We start from the raw sequence: 19,693 nt of genomic DNA, 5'->3' as shown, positions 1-19,693 counted from the left end.
ACCCAAAAAGCCTAAATTTGATGTTGCAGAAGTCACTGGTAACAGAGCCCACCTTCTCACACCAGTCAGTTCCTTAATCTTCTGATTTAAGACTTTTTACGCAAGTCACCTTTTAAATCTCTGACCCTTTACCCACTTGTTAAGACTGTACCGTACAAACAATTTTGCAGGTGTGCAGCCTGGAAAGCCGTGCAAGGAGGGGAGCTGCCGGCAGGGCCGGCCGAAGCACCGCTGGCTGGCCAGTTAAACCTGAGCCTGGCAACCAGTCACACAGCATGGGGTTTAGCCTGATCTTTCGGGACGCCAGCTTTCCACTGGTGGTTCCGGCGGCGGGAGCAAATGTTTCTTCATTAACATTAAAGTTGCATCGGAATTAAGCTTGGGAGTTTTGAGACCACTCTATGGTTCATCTCAGGGATACCTGAGATGTCCTGAGGTAAAATGTGATTGCCAAAATAACTACATGTACTGATACTTCGTTTTATGGTGTGCGCATTTGCCTTGACGCTAGCTGAGACTACATTTTGATGAGTAGTTGGGTTTCTTCCCATATGTGTGTCTTTCGAGATACGCAAAAAGAGGCTTGTGTATTTCGGACTGGCAGAGATTTTCTGCTGAGATGACTTAATGGCATCGAAGTGGAGTTGATGTGTTTGAATTCTGTAGCGGTTTCTGTACTGCTGTCTCGCTCTGGTAGCGTTGCTCTGTGAATGCCTGTGCGCGGAAGAGTTGATGAATCTCAAGAAGAAAGATATTCAGGTTACATCTGACTTACCTTTGGTTGCATGAAAACAACTATTTAAATTATTCCATGTGTTAGAAGATTTAAATGTTGAGATTGTCTTGCAAAGTACAGTGTAAATTCTAACTTGTGTTTAATTGTGGCAGAAAAGATGATCTACAAAGGAAACTTCACCTATGGTATTTTTTTCTTTTGAAAGAATTTTCACTTACTACTTTACCAGCACCGCCTGTCTTTTCTGTTACAGCAGGTGAAAACTGAAATAGCAATTTCAGTGCCCCTAGAACTGATGCATCTTTCTTCACAGCTCTCAGTCTATAAATAATTTTAAAAATAGTCTTCTGAATATTTATTATATGCCATAAAGATACAAAAAGGGGACAAACCTATTTCTTCCTCTCTTGCAGATCACCTTTAGTATACGATTCTTCTTTAAGAACCTGCTAGAGATGGCTGTCTAGAGGTTCTTCTTCAGTTCTTTGTTATAAACACAGAACCCCTTTCCGCGTCCACCCCCAACAGGAAAAACACGTCCTGGGTCCTTTAGCAGAATCACTTTAAAGATTGTAGCGCAGTGATAGAGCTTCTAGTTTCATGCTGCCTACACTGGGGCCTTTGATAAGAGCCACACCTGCTTTGGCATCACTGACTTCAGCCCTGCAAAGCAGGAGCCCTGTGGTACCCGGGCGGGAAGAGGTCTCTGAATCATGCTGTTCGCCTGATGCATCTCGCTTAGGCCGAACTAAGAGGACAGAAGTTAGGACACCAGGTTCCACCTGTAGTCAATGGAGAGGTAGTTACTTCAGGGCATCTAAAACACTAGTGGATAATTTGTTACTGGAGCCTCCATTCACAGTTACCAGCAATGGGGCGGGGGGGGGGAAGAAAAAGAAAAAAAAAAAAACCAACACACACCAAACAAACAAACGACACCCTTAATACTGACATAGCTTCTACATGGCAGGATCTGTTGCAGTTTTAGTTGATGTAATTTCTTTGGCAGCAAAGGCAGCTTGAAAGGTTTCCCCGCTGTCTGCTGGTATCCAGCTCTTGCAGGGAGGCTTATTCCCATCTCCTGTAGGTCTCTCCACCCGTGCGCTGTCATAGCTTGTGGGACCCTGCAGCAAATTGGATTACTAAAATGACTGGGGTTTTGTTGGGAGGCGCTGCTTTTTTGTTGTTGTTTAGAAACAACAAAGGTTGCGGAGTGTTTGTTTCTGTTTGCCCAGAACGTTTCAAGGATCTGGTTTAGGCTAACCTCACAAACCATGGCACAGCTGGGCAGGAAGAGGAGCAGACGGCAGCGCCGGCATCGATCTGCCTGCGCCTGGAACTCTCTCCAGCTCTGCTGCTAAAGAAAATACAAAGGGGCTTCACAAACAGCGGGAACCTTTCTGATAAATAATGACCTGGTTTTGCATACCCAAGTTTCTGGAGTATTGGATAAACCCTGGCAGTAAGTCAAACGTGTTCGGTTTGGACTTCAAAAGAAAATGACAGTTTCAGCTGCCGGGTCCCTGAGTTTGCCACGTTGTTTGAAGTACTGGATTAAAAGCCAGGTTTGGAGACTGACTCTTTTTTTTTTTTTTTTTAATACATATAACTGCTGTTATATGCAGTCTTGTCTCTTCTTGCAACTGCATGAAAACTACCTATGGTGGGGAAAGGTGTAGGAAAAAAGCATCTGGTTTAAAATTTACTTTCTTTTGCTTTTTTGTGAAGGGTTAGCTATGTTTTTTACTCTGTACTTTCTCCTGTACCAAGCCAGACACTCTTGACTTTCTTCTATAGCCTCTTCTGATTAGCATGACCTGGATGAAGCTGCATAACCCTCTCGTTCTAGAGCAATGGGCATGAGTTAAAGACTAGCGGAGGAACAGGAGGCCCTTGTGAGCCCACCCCTCAATCCATCCCATTCCCAAGCACGGGAAGGACTTCTGATCCCCCTCTGCTCTTGCCCTCAGCCATTGAGCCCAGGCTTGCTAGGAGGCTTCAGTTTTACCATAGTGATTCCTGAAATACAGTTTTATCGCTCCAGTGGTAAGGCTTTTCTCTTTACACCGAATTATCGTTGAATTTTATTTCTGTTTCTTTCTCAAAGTGTTTTCCCCCCAACCCCCCTTTCCTCCTGCAGCCAGATATACGCTGCAAATGGCACAGACAGTGCCTCCTATTATTGTGGCTCAGGCTCAAGATTTCACATATGTAAAATGTGACTTGCAGCACTTTCTTTGAAGCCTAACCACAGCCAGGGAGCTGTAATTGCAGCCTTTGATTGCGCCGACTTCACTCGTGGATTGGGCTTTGCTAGGGCATGCCTCGCTTGGCGAGACTTCAGCTACAGCCCCCCAGTGAAGCCTTAGATGTGGGAAGTCTTCAGTCTCCTTAGCACATGCCTGTGGTTTCTTGCAAAGAAACCTGATTTGACCTGTTTTATATCTGTAAGGCAACACCACCATCAGTCATATTTTTTAGGTATTATTTGGTTTATCAGCAGCAGGAGCAATTTCCAGCGTGCAGCCTTAATGTGCAGCTGGGGAAAGGCTGGGTTCTAGATGCCGTTTTCAGGATAGCTACTGTGTAATTTGTTGTACTGCAGTATTCACTTAGAAATAAAAATATTTGGGGCTTCACTGTGCCTGACCCCTTACAGAATTACAGTAGTGTCTGCAGCCTCTGCGTTGGAGCAGGGGATAATTTGGTGCCAAGAGGGGCTAAAGAAAGGAGGCAGGCGCTGCAAAAGCTGCCTTGGGATGGAGAAAGACGCGATGGTCGCCGCTTGAAAAAGCTGAGGGCCAGAGCGAGGCCGCAGTCGTTATTTTAACCTCCTGACTTCAAAGACAGCTTGCTGGTAAGGGAAAGGGGGGAGGAGGCAGGGAACCATCTCAACAGAAGAGCATTTCATTTCCTTCGGTGAAGGAGACATTCCTGGCTGCTAATGGGGAGTAGCTCTGAATCACGGCGCTTGTATCGGGCTGCTGTGAACTACTGGCCTGGCGCCTCAAGGCCATTCCTCAACAGGAAGCTGAATGTTTTCATGTAAGACTGAGAGGAAAACCTTCCCAGGAAGAGCAACCTGGACCAAACCTTTGAAAATCTGGGATGAAAAGGCACAAAATAAATATAAAGCTGCGGGGTGCTCTCCCCAGTGTTCCTCCGCTGTTTGCTTGGCCTCTCTTTCGTGCTCCTTGGGAAGGTAGAGCCCTTCGTAGCTCTTTGATCCGCATGTGTTATGGAGCACTGTGCTACTCTATTAAAAAAAAAAAAGGCAGGAAGCTCAGAAGGCTTTTTTTAGTTGGGACTTGGGCTGGTTTTATGAGGAAATAGGAACTGAATTAGTCAATACAGACCACCTCTGTTGAAACCTCTGCTTTGCCAGTGGACTTTCAGCCGTGCTGTTTAATAGGCCACAGTGGCTTTCAATGTCCTTTTGCGGCTACCAGCAGCAGGTGAAAATTATTATGTATCAGGGGAAGGTGGGTGCCCAGTTCCAAATGACCCTGGTTTAAATGTGGCTGCTTTAATATTTGCTGATTAATTCTCCTCGTGGCTCTTACAGGCTCAAGCAGTCTATCTATTATGATTAGTCCAACAGAAGTTTTACTTGCGGTTTCAACAACTCCATTTCTTCACAAACTTGTTCTGTCTTGCCTTGTGTGATTCAGGGTGCTGGCAGTGTTTCTTCTTTGCGTGACTAAGCATTTTGTGTTTCTTCTGGTGAAAATTCACTCACCTTCTCTAGCAAACTGCATTCCTGTGCTAATTCTGGTCATTCTTAGAAGCTCTGCTCATTGAACCCTCTACTTGTTTGGCAGCCGAGTAGTACCTGGAGGCTTAGAGGTTTAACGCAGATTTTCTGAGATGCCAATAATCCTGAGACCATTACCAGTCCACCTCTGGGAAACAGCCTGACTCATTAGACAGACTTTGGGTGGAGTCCCTGCTGTAACACACTTGTCTGGGTCAGAAGGGCAGGGGTGATGGTTGAGTTAGCAATTGCATAAGTTAGCTGATGTAACCCAGAGACCTAATGATGCAGAACTGTTCTTCTCCAGATAAGCAATACCTATAAGGCTTGCACGGTTGGCCTTTTCACATGCTATGAGAACATACATCCTTCCAAGATCTTAGTGAGCTTTACTGCCGGGTAAGAGGCCCATGGCTCTTACACAACTGGAAGACGTACTCTACCCTACAGAACGAATCCTCCCCGGTTGTGTGGATGCATGGCAGGGTTAGTGTTCACACAAGCCTCACTCACCGCATTCATCTACCCAGCTGCTTACAGAAGACAGCATTTCTTTGGAGAACTCGAGGCTCTGAAGTAGAGGTTTAATCGACCTCAACCACAGTAGTACCAATGCCCGAGGATGTCAAGTTTTGTAACAGGTAGCTGGGTCAAATGCTGTAGCTAAATGAAGTCTAGTACAAAAGGGAGTTACTTCTGTAATATGTTGAATGTCTAAACAGCTTAAAACCCCACCTTTCTAGTTGGTGTGGACATCTATTTACAAAGTCCTCTCCATAAATATTCTTGCAAACCTCAAGCAAGAGCAGATATCAATACTATGCACTTAACTTTGACATTGCAAGTGTATGTTCCACTAATACAGTTATGTCACAGAGTTACAGTAACCCATTAGCAGCTTCTCTGAAGAATTATTTTTTTAGGGGAAAAAAAAAAAAAAAAGGCTTCATACGCTTTATCTCTCTTTCTCTCTCTCTCCCTTTCCTGTAGGTGGGAAAAGAAATGCTTTCTCCACTTGCAAAGCAAAGGCGGCGACACCAGGACCCCTTCTGGAGATGGAAGCTTGTTAAACCCTAGGTGTGTCCTTCATCCACACAGACCACCCCCAAGGAGTCTGTCTAGGATGTCATTCACCCTGATGTCACTGCTAGAGACACTGAATCATAAAGACAATCACTGCCAAAACCCTTCACTCTCACAAGGTCCAGCCCCAATATAAATAGAAGAAATGAGCTCCTGGGTCAGCAGAGCAGCTTTTGTCTTCACCTCTGCCTTGCACTCTTAAGCCCCCGTCTCATCTGTGTCCATAAGGAGTCAGCAAACCAAGTAGCGTGGCTGTCTCTGCCTGCTTCAGCCAACAGAATAACGTAGACCACAGCTGCCCCATACAGCACATCAAGGAATGGAATTTGCCTGGACCACGATGACACACTCGACTTTCTTTTTATTTAATGGTGCGACAGGATCAATTTTGGTTTTAGCTTTTTTTTAAGAAACTTGAATGCTTTTATATTTTAACTTTTAGTTTGTAATTTCTTTGGTGTATATTTTACTAGGTATGAGCTTTTAAACAAGTGTTTTCAGAAATCTGAATACTTTTTAAATAAAAGGTGTTTGTGGTTTTTTTTTCCTTTTTTTTTTTTAATTTTTTTTCTGCCAGAGGAAAAACCTGTATGGAAAAAAGGTGGCTTTTTTGTTAAACTATTTGTAACAAATAGTGGCCTCTCAGTCTATATAATACAGTGTCCTGTAGAACTAAATAAATGTAACAACAGTCAGCTGGTCAGTAGACACATCAGTCTTGCATCATCTACTCTGCAAACATAAGCAATACATCCAGCAAATCTGACTGCAGTGAGTTCTCCTTCTCACCCATTCCCCTTCTCCTTGTAAAAAGCCCAGCACTTGAATTATTACTTCAATTGTTCTGTATTTGTATCTGTTTTTGTTAGCCTGTTAGTGCGATTTTATGCCAGTTGTTGAAATGAGCATTGATGTACCCATTTTTTAAAATAGTAAGGCACAGCCTTTGCCAAAAATACTGTCGACTTTTTTTTTTTTTTTGTCATTCCAGTTTGAGTTAATGTGCTGAGCATTTGTTTTTTAATAAAAGCTTTGTAATAAAACTGAAGTCAATTGTCTGGTTTTAAAAAAAAATGAGAATGGCTTGCATTTGATGGAGTAAAATCCCTCAAAGATAGAAGCAAGCCCAGGAAGGCACAGTCACTTCTAAGGCTGAAGACTTTTGGCTCAGTCTTCCCTTGTAGGAAATACAATGTCTGTTCGGCTGTTTGCTCACCTGAAGTGAAGTCATTTTGGAAGATTACTTTCTTTTTCTTCCTGAAGAGCACAGAAGTCTCTTGTTTTTCATAGCAGGAATAAGGAACGGGCAGGCTCAGTGCTCCCTTATGCTTCTCTGTTAGATTTGGCCCAAGTGGAAGTACCAGGGTCCATGATTCTCTCCCCGCATCTTCGGTTTCCTACTAAAATCCTGGAGAACGCAGCAGCGGTTTTCAGCTGATGATTGGGAATATGGATTCCCGTGTTTCTGGATGCAGTCCATGCCCACGCAAGGGGTGGGAGCCTACAGGTAAACTTCTCATAGCTGTATAAATGTATCCTGCAGTGAGGGAGCGGAGCTGGCTGCAGAACCAGCTGCGGAGGGGCTGGTTTCATGGCCCGCCTGCTGCCAGTGCTGCCCGCGAGGCCTTCCTGCGACGGCACCCTTCAAAACTGAAAACGCGGGCATTTGTCTTTCAAGCCCCGAGCACTACCAGCAGTTTCTCCGACACTGGTCCCCTTTTGTTCAAGGACTGGTATTCCACAGCTTTGCAAAAACACACAGCGGCCTGACTTCTACTAACGGGCTTCAAAGGAAAACAACACCGTACCCATAAACTATTCCAATTGTTTGCGAGCACCACTGCAAAAGAAGTATTACGAACTGTACATTGAATCAGCATGCCTTGAATTCTAGCTCCTGAATCTTGTTTGATGAGAGACTGGACTGAGTCAAGCTTGAGCTACAAGAAATTACATTGGTGAGTTACTGCCTAAGGAAGCTTTGTGATCAGATTGTTTATAACTGACCCTTAAACTCTGTTGCATAAGAAATTTTGTAATTAAAAATGTTATAAAACAGCTTCCTCTTAAACCAGTGTGCACTGCACTTGTAAGAATGTAACCAGCGTATTAGTTCTTGCAATATTTATTTCTAGCAACTAGTGATTACCTTAAAAAAAGCAAAACAATTGACCAGGCAAGGGAATGCTCTCAGATAGCAGGAGGAAAGACCTCGGAGAGAACAGCCACTGTATACGGAGTTTTGCAAGACTTGGCTACACTTCCATTCCAGTTAATTATCCCAGCCTTTGCTGGAAACCTTTCTGGGTTTTGGGTTGGGGTTTGGGTTTGGGTTTTGTTTTTTTAAAGGGAAAAAAAGCAAGTACGCTAGTGCAGAAATTGTTCTAAATCAAGGATTACTGCAGCGAGTTCTCTAAATTACATGTTCCAAGGATAACAGCTCTTTTTAAAACTGTTTAAAACATGACTACTTTATTTAGATTTTTTAATGGCTATTTAAAAAGCCACTTACCCATTTTGCAAAAATATTGTTCCCAACAGAGGTGTTAGCCTTATGTAGCACATTGTCCCAAATACACGATGTAGCAAACAGTTGCCTTTCTTAAGGACGAAAGGTCTTCCAGCTCTAATAGTGAAGAAGAATTCAGGAGCTAAAAATAACATCTCTACTGCTAACATACAGCGAGCAAGCACCATGTGTTGGGCTCATTCATAGATCAAAGACCTTTCACATACAGCAGCTATGGGAAAGGCTGACGAATACACAAGGCTTAGGATGCTCCCATGAGAGTACCTGCAACAGAGTGACCGCACTATCCTGGAATTCCCTCTGTGACTTGGGTCAGTGTCCACTCCTGCCCCCGCTGCTCATCAGCATTTGTTCTTGTGGGACTGAAACAGCAAATTCACCTGGGCCCTCACTGTACCACGCCAGCTTGTCCATGGAGACAGGTGAGCTAGTAAAAATGGCCTAGTGATGATGGTGTTTCCCTGGCGGTAGGAATAGGTTTAAATCCTCGTGATGCCAAACAAATTATTCCAGGTGAGACTCGCAAACGACACCTAAATTCCTAATGTGCAATTTAGGCAGAAGCCAGCATCTAACCGTGTCTCTCTTGGGTGCCTGAGGAGATGATTACCCTGTATTTCCCAAAGAAAATGTCTTTAAGGATATAAATGGCCCTACTTAACGGCTGAGTTAATTATCCAGATAAATCTGTGCAAGCATTCCTGAACCCAGTCTCTCTCTCTGTACTTTCATTCCATGCATGTACCAAAACCAGTTCTGCACAGATGGCGGTACAGGTAGCCCCATTCGCAAATACAGGAGATACCTTGGAAACACACGTCCTTCCCCCTGCCCTCACCGAGAAAACGGCAAAGGGCAAAGACGCAAAACAGGGCAGTTGAGCCAGGATTATTTACAGCTAAATCAGGCCACCATCACAGGATGGTCTGGCTCCTCAGGCTTCTGGATCACCTGGCCCAGAGCCACTTCCCCTCCTTTACATAAAGAACAATGCCCCGGGCTAACTTTGGCTTCTTACACGGCAAGTGATGACAGATTCACTAGTTGTGCTTATAGGCACTCACCAGCTCTAGAGAATTATCTTCTGTTGTAGTTTCCGCTCTGGATTAGCTAACAGACAAGGCAGTAAGTTAGTTATACAAGTGATAGCTCAATGGCTAGGTTGATTTGCGGCAAATCTGGGACCCTGAGGACCCAATCCTCGCTCCAGGCTGTAGGACAGCAGAATCTGGAGTGTCAGTCATGTGCACTCCTCTGAAACCACTACAGTGCACAAGGCTTTGAAGCAAGCGTTCCCTGTTTCCTGGCGGCCTCCTGCTAAAGCGACACAGGCAGAAAATGAAAGACAGTGCGGAGACCAAGCAATACCCAGTAACCTCTCCAATAACGTAACTGGAGTTTGTTCCCTTGCGCTCACGAGAGGGCCAACGTGTCAGGCAGCCTCTCCTCCAGCACAGGACCTGGCATCACAGGGAAAAAGAAGCGACTCCATGAATAGGTAGAAGCCTTTCAGCTACGAACGCATTTCTCCCAAGTTGGGTCAGTGACAAAGCGACTGGGCTAAGAAGGGAGTTAGCCAAAAGCAGAGCAGCTGTCAGAGTAAAATGGCCTGCTGCAAGCACAGACCTTCCGAGATGAAGCCAAAAACCTAGAAAGTGTCCCCGAACACATTCATTTTTCCACATGACAGGCCAGGAAGAGAACCTCTGGATTAATGTATGACTTTACCGTGCAAGTCTCCTCACAGATACAAAGATCAGCTTTAGAAAGCTTTCAAACCAGGTCAAAGCAAGGCCTCAAATTCTGCTCCCCATCCTCCCAGGTGAATACTCCTACCTTCAGGCCATGGGCTTTAGATGACGTCTCTTCTGTCTGGCTGGCACACTCCTCCTGCAACAACCGTAACTTCACCGAGCCACAGAAGCAGAATCTGCTTGGCTGAGATAATAGTCACTGCTTACCTGGTCTGGGATACCAACGTTTTCTTCCTGTGAATGATGTTCCACAAAACGCATTTCAATAAACTCACCCATCCCAACCACCAGAAACCCGACACATACAAATAAGTGACAGGTTTGTTCATCCCTCTCAGCTGTGGAAAACCAGCATGAACCAGCAGAGCTGGGAGAAATTTCCATCTGCCTTATACCAGAAGTGCAACTCACCCAAGAACTGGTCTGTCCTGTTCGCTGTGCTGAGAAAAGGTAACTATGGCAAAATAAAATCTTCAGCAGAATAAGAAAAACAACGTACTCCACAACTTTAAGAGGCAACTCTATGAATTTGGACTAATTTCCTACAGTCAAGAAAAATGGCTAAAAAATCCTGCAGATTACTGATTAGGCTGAGGTAGGACCGTCTCTGTGGCCTCTTTTCAAAGAGAACAAGCCACAGAAAAAAGGACTCAGCTCTTGACAGAGCAAAATGCTACATAAGGGTTGGGTTGTCTCACACCTTCCTTCTTACTGTTCTCCTGTGAAATCTCTTTTATTTTGTCACAACATCATCAGCAACAACTTCTTCCTCCCCACTCAATCCTAAATTAGATAGGCAGTAATCATATTCACAAACCAACCATGTGTGAGGAATCATAGAACAGCCACTGCTTTTTTCTTGCTAGCTCAAACTCCACCCGACTTTCTACTACAATGTCCTGAAAGAATTCACAATCAAAACACCTCGATCTAAGGTCCCTCAACAAATCTAACAATGAATGTTTTAGTCAGTGTTTGAAAATCCAGGTATTAGAAGGAAGACTTTGACATACGGTCTAAAAGTTTCTCTTTGTGTGGGGCTGGTGTAACACCTGCGCTACATCTTCATTCAGTCTAGTTTGGAAATAAACACAATTTGAAGAAAGAATGGGGAAGAAGACTATTTTCAAGTCAGTTTAAGGAAGAATTTCCCTGTATATCTGCTCCCCAAACGCATTCCAAGGATGGTACTTCCTTAGCTCACAAATACGTTGTGACGATCAGGTATGATTATATATAACTAGTACAAACCACAGACAGAAGAATCAAGAGAGATGTTAAAAGAGATGCATACAACTACACTGTGGGAATAGTTACCATAACCTCTACTACACAATTATATAAATATGGAATATATTGTATTTATCAACCAACATTCAAAGAATTCTTCACATCACCTTACTCCAATAGCTGTCTCACTAGCTCAACCCCTTGTCATTTTTGTTTGGGAGTCACCTCACTTCCAGTGGCAACGGTATCAACTCAGGGAATAGTAAGAGAACGGAGTAAGTTGATGGGCCTGGATTTAAGCGTTTCACCGGAACTATTTCCTATTGTGCACTGTTGCAGCATTACCCTTCCATGATCCCAGGGAAGCAGAACTAGCAGCTCACAAAAAAGACAAAGTGGAAAAGCGTAACACCGGTCCCGACCAGCCACTGCAGCTATGACTGCTCGACACTGAAGACTGGGCAGCACTTTCTCACCCATCCCTTTGCCAAACTTCATCTGATTTTTTTCAGATATTACAGCCAATACTTAGTTAAATTGGGTCATTTAGAGACATGACAACTCCTAAACAGGACAGGAAAGAGCAGTTCTTCAGAGCATACACTAGCTGGAGTTGAAGGATGTCCTTGCTAATTCACACCTTGAAATCAATTCTATTCAAAGGTATCTCCAATCATTTAATACATGCTGGATTTCCAGCCGCCATGTCAAATATGACATTTTGATACTTCTCTGTGTGTTCCTCAGCAGATCCATACAGAAGGCAGAGAAAGTGGCTCTCCTTCCCTGCCAGCAGTCAAAAATGTATATGGATATTAGTTAAAAGAAAGCAAGGTTTGCAGGCAAACGAGCCTTAGCAAACTGCTGTACCAGCATAGCCTGCTATGGGGGCACTGCCTTTGTTTAGACTGATTTAAGTATTTATATTGATTTTTATATTTTAATTCCCCGTTTCAATATAAATCAGTTGTAAGTTGAGCTGGGTGCCTGCGGGTTTACACTACTCTCATAACAGGACTTAAAATGAAATTCTAAATCAAACTGATACCAGCCATAGCTAAGACCAGTCTTATCTGTCACCGAAACAGTTCATTACCTAAAACCACAATAAAAGCGATTTTTCAAAACCAGAGTCTTCACTGGAAACTTTTCTCTTTGTACTGTTAGCGGCCACTGTGGAAAAGCTCTGCCCTTTGCCAAAAAGCAGTGAGCCTGCGGGTGAAGATCGAGTCTATTGTAAAACCATTTGACATGTTCATCATCATTTACTGTTATTTACGCCTTCCACCAACATGCCACTTTAAATGCCATGTGTCAATAAGCTAAACAACATATTCAGCTGTAAACCTGTGCAAATAATCTTCAGAATATAACTCTGCCCTTGAGGAAAACTGTATGCTCAACTTTTATTCTAAGACAATCAAACGTCCTTACAAATTTAGATCCAAGTAACAATACTGGCTTCAGTTCATAGATTTGCCAGTTTAGTGTCAACTTAGGCAACAATAGCTTTCTAGTCTTAGCCAAAAATAAAATGCTAAGTCTCTAAGAAAGAGAAATACTTCTTCCTCAGTTCCAATTAATGCTTTTGTTTAAAGAAATAAAAAAGATGGTATCAGGAAAACCACTTACGTGAAATTAACAGCATCTTCACCCCACCCCATATTCTTTCTCCTTTTTAAAATAAAAATTTACCACTTAAAAAAATCTCATCTCTCTAATACTGAATAAAATAAATTCTCTGAGTATCTTCTGTCTCCTAAAGTAGGTAACCAAATGCTTATCACAGATCTCACTCTTCACGGATGCTGCCCTGACTGGGTTCTAGAATCCACAGCCTCATTCTTTGTCAGCTCTCTCAATGAAGTTTTTCCCCATAGCTTATTTCACCCACACTCATTCCTCAAAGGGCTCGCATAAGGTTTTTTAAGCACTTAAAACATCATTTGGGTGCTTAACTTTCGCTGCTCGCGCTCTGACACGGATGTCACAATAGCACCCAGAAATCAATCCGTAAGCAGATGTGATCACCCTCTGGCTCAAAAGAAAGTGAAGTGGGAGGGTGAAGAAATCAGGAGGCAGCGCTTTTTCTGACTGTTAGAAGCACAGTCTGATTGCTACTGTCTGAAATTACTAAGTAGCAGCAGGAGCTGAGTTTGTTCCTGCAACTGATTCTGTTCAAGAAAGTAGATAAACAGCAGACAGACGAGGCAAAGGCTGAAAATAGCTGTTTTCCTTCACATTTTCTCAAGAACCGGAGAGGGGTGGAGGAACTTGTAATTAAAAAAGATGTCACTTCTAAGATTGCCCATTCTTTTGAAAATTAAGTTCAAGATTTAAATAAAACTAGGACTCCCGAACTCAGGTTCTTCCATAAAATCATCTTCTTTAAGTTCTGAGAGGCATTTCACTGCTGAAAAGAAATCATTGCAAGCTAGATACCTCACCTGCTTAGACACTCTGGAAAACATCACTAGGCTTCCAACCGATACAAAAGGCTTTTAGAAATCTCACCCTAAACTGCAAAAAAGAAAGAACTGCAACATCAGCTGTAAGGAACACACCAGCCCTCTTGTCATCTTCAGAGAAATCAGGACATCAGGTAGTTGTCAGAAACGTTTTACCCTGTATAACCTCTTTAGAGAAAACCAACAAAAAAGCCTGTGAAATATAAATGCGGTGCATCTTCCACCCGCTTATGCCTGCGGCTTTGATCCAAAACAACAGGTCTCAAAGTTGATGTGAAGCAGCTGAAGATGGAGAGTTGAAGGAAGGGCTTCCAAAGGCTGGACTGCTCCGATCCGGGCCAGGAGGAGCAGGGACAGAGCGGTCCCTCCATCGGACCACGGACCGTCACGTTACCCACACTGGCCCTGCCACCAGCAGAGCACACAAATCACAGGCTGTGCACAATCAAAACCCGCTTAGTGCGAACGTGTGGTTTTATCAATGTCTATTGCACAAATGTTTAATAGATCCGTTTGAGTATGGACAGATAACTAAGCAAAAAAAAAAAAGGGGGGAGGGGGGGTGGGGGATTTTATTTGGTGCTAATTCACCACATGCAAATTCCAGCTGTTTACTGTAGACCTACCGCCAAGCACACACTTCTTCCCACAGCTCATCAGAAAGCCTCTCACTGGTCAAAGTGGTTAATCCGCAAGATTTTTGTTGCTGAAGCCAAGACTCCAAATAGGGGGTTTAGATTACTAACGACAAAGATTTCACATTCTTTAACTGGCAAATACTGTAAGGGTTTGTCCATTTACAGAAAACCACCCCAGAAGTGGTTGCTGGCAGAAAAATGGGACCAGAATAGAAGAAGCTGTTACCAGGCAGGACAAGGATGCACCAAGCAAAGCAGCAGTGAACAACAGGCTAGGAAAAAATCCTGTTATCTGGCAGCACGGAAAAGCCAAAGCAAACGACAAGCTCCCCAGTGGCCTCCAAGCAAAAGTCTCGTATTAAAATATCCTCCTGTGCCATGACCAACTTACAGCATCTGACCAAGGCTGGAAACATAATTTGGCCTTTTGCCTCATTGTGACGCCTCATGCTGCTACATGACAAAGGAAACGGCTCCTTTAATAACTAGGTTTGGTGGTTTGTATTATTCCTACCCCAGAAGCAACCAAAACCCGGCCAGCATTAGAGCTTTATGGTGCTAGTTTCTCTGCAAAGAATGCGTTGCTGTGAGTTCCTTACAGTTTATAGAAAACCAAACAGAAAACCTCTAAGGGAATAAAAGAGTGAAATGAACAAGTGCAAAGTTGCTTTATGGGCATAAAAACCTAAGCCTGACTAATATCAGTAACAACTCCAGACCTCATTACATACTGCTCTGTGACTATATACATTTAAGACTCTGCATTGCACTGCATTTATAAATTGAAACATATACAGGATAGCAAATGGCACATAAAAAGGGATTTCAGTTTTAACATGAGCTTTTGAGAAGATCATAAAATGCAAGACAGATCATTCTACAAATCATCTTTACAGTTACCAGATTGTGGCTCTACTTAACCTTTCTTGAACAGAATTCAGCAGAAGTGCTTTCCTCTGGCTGTGAACAACAGGAAAAGCTACTGAAGGAACACGGAACATGAAAAGATCTAGTTCTCAAAAGAATTATAGCATTTGCTTTTGCTCCTGGTCTCAGGTCTTCCAAAAAGCACAGGAAAAGAGGCATCATTCAGGTCAGTTTTATAATTGCTCATGTGGTTGGAAACCAGTGAATAAAAGTACTGAGATGGGTGTCACTGCTGTGGTACTGATTAGAAAAGTAAGAACATAGCACCGTAGCCACAGGTGCAAGACAACTACTGCCCCTCTTGAAAAAATAGCTCCCAAACTGTTAGCAGTAAATTTTTATGCAAAGCTGGTCACTACAAACTACAAAAACTGCTTCTGCTTTGCCCACATCTTTAAAGCCACTGGGTACTGTAAAGTGGCTTTCACTTGAAGTAAGAATAACAGGCATGCATTAAACTTTGGCAATTATGTGTTGATGGCTTAATAAAAACTATTATTATGAAGAGTTGCCATAACCATCAGCTATATATCTATCCAAGTGGACACAGGCTTGAAGAGCAATACTCTGAGACATGGAAATGTCATGATGCTGCCTCATGATGCTACACAGTGGATGCTTACACAAAGAATTCACCAGAGAACAGCAAGCATCTGTAGTTTCACAAAAGTTCTCCAGTTTCTCTACAAGAAGAATTTTTCATGAAATAAAATAAGTCAGAAGTGCTTTCCCGAAGCAACAGCAAAACCAGCACGTACTTTCTGATGGTTGATCACACTCTTTTTCCACCACGGAACAGTGTAATTCCATCACCTTAATGCTACTAACACTGCACGCACCCAAATGACACTGTCCTCAGGGATCTCAGACCGCAACCTGCACCGCAATTACAGTACGAAGTAACACAACAGAGATGGTTTGCTGGTACCTACATCCTCTGGCACCCTTCCTTTCTGACCACAGGGATACGGTACATCTCGCTCATCTGCAGACTTTACCAGCCAAGGCCTGGCACAAAGTCAGGAACACACAAGACCTTTTCACACCAAGACAACTGTTTGGGCAGGCAAACTGGAAATACCTCTTTTTCAGATGCCATTCTCGTAACAAGTACAGATTTAACCAGGCAATCACACCTTGCTGCACTTTGCTTCATACAGCAAGTTTATTTTTTTTTCTTCTCTAGCCTGATAAACATTCACTGGTTTATAGTGAGTGGATCGACAGAAGAGATCGACTGGCAAACCTCGGAAGTTTCACAGATACCTGAAAGTGTGTTAAGCACCTTATCCGCAGAACAAACATCGGGAGAAGAAACACCACATATGGCATTAAGAAAACAAAACCAAACCAGAACTCTGAATCTCATTTTGAAGCTACTGTCGCGCTTTTTGGAGGCCCGATTCACTGCTGGAGCACCGGGCTGGCAGCCCTGGATCCCATGGCTCTTAAGAACTCATGATAGATGCTGGAGTTAACTCTTGTCTTGTCAATAGGCTGCTGTTCACAACAACTGGGATTTGGAGGACATTTGCATTGTCACTTCAAAACCCTTGGGTCAGACGGTTTTGGGGAAAAATACAACTCGTCTAAGAAAAAGACACTTTTTCAAGTTGCTTTATGCAGTTGCTCAGTCAACCCTTCTTCCCTACTGCATAAAATAAGGAATAGGTTCAGAAAACTCCCATCTGGACAGAACGGGGCTATTCACTTCAAGGCAGCTACTCATTTCCAGGGTTAAACTTCATCAACAGACAATTAACATACATTTAATTCTTTGGCAATGCTGTTTTCCCAATAGAATTCCTACCAAGGTGATGTTCTTGCAAGTCCTCACAATGAAAGGAGGAGGAAAGGAGAAAGTAACAAACTCTACTTTCCACTCCGGATTCAAATCCATACCACCAATTGACATCAGTATCTCCTAAGGAAATTATTCTCCTACAGTAATATACCGGAAAAGCTCAATGACTTCTGCAAACACAGATGTAGATTTAGAACTTCAGGACATCTGCACTCAACAAACAGGCAGCTGTTACTATTGACCCACATACAGGCATCACTGTGCTCAGTTCCAGTAATGGAAAATATTTCATTTGCTAGAGCAAAGCCAAATTTTAACTTCTAGACTGTTAATTCCTCTTTGGATCAACCTTCATTGCCACGTCTTGCACTTTACACTCCATAAGCCACTCATGCAGAGCATCCTCCTCCAGTCCCATTAAGATTCTGCTTTCAACTCCCTCTGTCGAGTTTGCTGTGCTCCCATCTTCTCCCCGGGTGTGTGAGCAGCCAGGATGACCATAGATGGAGCAGGTTTGGCAGCCGAAATGACCCAGATGCTGAACCTGGAGCCATCTTCCCAGCTGCAGGAGCTGGGCTCCCGTCCGACTCCTCTCAGCTGTTGGCTGTCAAGCTGTCCCCAAGCTGTGCCAAGCGTACATCTCAAAGCTGTGACCGAAGCGGGGCAAATGCTCTAAATCTGTGAGGCCTGCTGGCAAAAATGATAACGAAGACTAAAGGCTCTAAAAGTAGGCAGTGAGGGAAACCAAACACCCTTCCCTCCTTTCTCTTCTAGCTCTCATTTTTTTTCCGCAATCTCTTTTTCCTTATTAATAAAAATTCAGGAAGAGCTGACTGGTGAGAGCAGGTCCTAGTCTGAGGTACTGACTAGCAGAAGATTCCCCTTCACTCATCAACACGACATGCAGTGGAAGGTGGCTCATGTACCTCCGCACCAAGCCACAGGCACAGCAAGGGCTCGGAAATAATGTTTATTGAGGGAAGATGGAGACAGACAATTCCTTTATTACTCATCTGTTAAGCCTCCTAGATATCTTTAATCTGTCAAAGCTGCAGAAATTCTTGTACAACTCAGGAGCAACTATTTAATATCCCGCTTCTGATCAATTTTATCATGATCTTGAAGCCCAAAAGGGACTTCTTCATCATCCATGCCTCCTCACTGAGGAGCTAAAGAAAAGACTTACCTTGATTTAATGGCCCCAGTCATTCAACTGCCACTATGCATTCTGATCTAGACTTAAGGCAGAGTATTTGAAGCTTTGGCCCTTTACCTCCTCTTTGCACATCCTGGCACACTGCTCCGCATGCTGATAAAGTAAATCATCGCCACCGATTTGCTACTTAGAAAAAGAAGTCTCTTCTGAAATAGCAAGCCAAATTTACAAGTGCCTCTTTCAGGTTTCTTGTATATATTACATATATACATACCATACCTGTTAGAGCTCCTGAAAGAAAAACACTGTTTTAGAGAAAGTTTGTTTTTCTAAAATATCACATTAAATAGCGAAAAATATTTTGCACATTTATTATTAAATAGCCGATGCCTTGCTATAAACATAAGCATTTCCAAACTAAAAATAAAGATGATCTTCCAAGTAAAGGGAGAAGCATCACGTTAATTCTGTCCAAATGTTTTTGTAAAAAAATGAATAGCATTTTTTAAGACACAAGAGTAATATACACATTCCCATTTTTAATTACTACTGAAAACGGGAGTTCTGAAACGAACTTCACCCTGCAGAACTTAAAAGTCACTAAACTGAATTACAGGCAGTAAGAACCTTCAAGTGAAACAGATCTTCAGATGCAGGAAGTGGGCTGTATTTTAGGAAAACCAATTCCATATAACAATATATTAGTAAAAGAAAGAGACTTTCTACAGTACCATTTCTTTCCTTTAGCCCTCTTTTTTCCAAGACGAGTGACTCAAAATCACATCTGTAATTAGGAACCAGGATGCAACAAACTGACAATTTTTATTCTCTACTTGGAGACCTCTTGTGAGATTGTGTGCAAAGAAATTAACATCTGCCAGTCTCAGTTTCTTTATATGCAATCTGCATTAGATGTTGGTGGAGGGAGGAAGCGCCAACTTAGACTTAAATAATTATTCATAATTTCTTTAATTAAAATATATAGATAAGCACTCAGTTTGCAGACCCAAAATAGCCAAAGTGAAAGAAGGCAACTACTCAGTTGAACTGGAACTCCAACCCTCACGCCCACTTGCTCTGCAGTATTTGGAGAAAAGGCAGGATTTGCAGCACTCCCGTCATGAACAAATCCAGGCTCTGCTAAGCCCCTAAGAAATAAAGTTGCAAAACAGAAGGTGCCTCACACAGCCTGACACACCTACCTGTTTACGCCGCACAGATTACAATTTCAATCCCCTGAAGTACTACAGTACTACTACAGTAGTAGTGCAGTGCATAAAAATGACACTTAAAATGAATAGCCAGTAAATAAAGCAAATTTACAGGACTCTAGAAAGTATCTGGAAGCTTTCACCAGCTTCCTGGATTAGTTAATAAAAATCAAATCTATGTTTCAGGCCCTTCAGAATAGAAACCACCTCTTCATTATGCTTGTACACCGCCTAGCAAAAGGAGGCCCTCAACCTGTAATTGAAAATGCCAGAAAATCCCAACGCAAATCATGATTTCTGCTTTTAAATGCTGTATTGGGAACCCTCTGTCCAGGTGACAGCCTGCCATTGCCAGATTTGTACTTTTAAACAGCACGGCATTCAAAAAATGATTGTTCAAGG

General features: G+C 42.9%; 1 protein-coding gene across 2 annotated transcripts in view; it reads left to right on the top strand.

Moving 5' to 3' along the window:
• Nucleotides 1–5,560, top strand: part of LEF1 (lymphoid enhancer binding factor 1) — a 66,271-nt gene extending 60,711 nt beyond the window's left edge. For both annotated transcript variants that reach the window (XM_065633458.1, XM_065633456.1), the window contains one exon: nt 5,481–5,560. In XM_065633458.1, coding sequence (XP_065489530.1) covers nt 5,481–5,560 — 80 coding nt within the window. The remainder of the gene's footprint in view (nt 1–5,480) is intronic.
• Nucleotides 5,561–19,693: the final 14,133 nt, after the last annotated feature.

This window comes from Caloenas nicobarica, chromosome 4 (genome assembly GCF_036013445.1).
Source record: "Caloenas nicobarica isolate bCalNic1 chromosome 4, bCalNic1.hap1, whole genome shotgun sequence".
In the NCBI taxonomy this organism is placed as follows: domain Eukaryota; kingdom Metazoa; phylum Chordata; class Aves; order Columbiformes; family Columbidae; genus Caloenas; species Caloenas nicobarica.
This window is presented reverse-complemented; position numbering and strand designations above follow the sequence as displayed.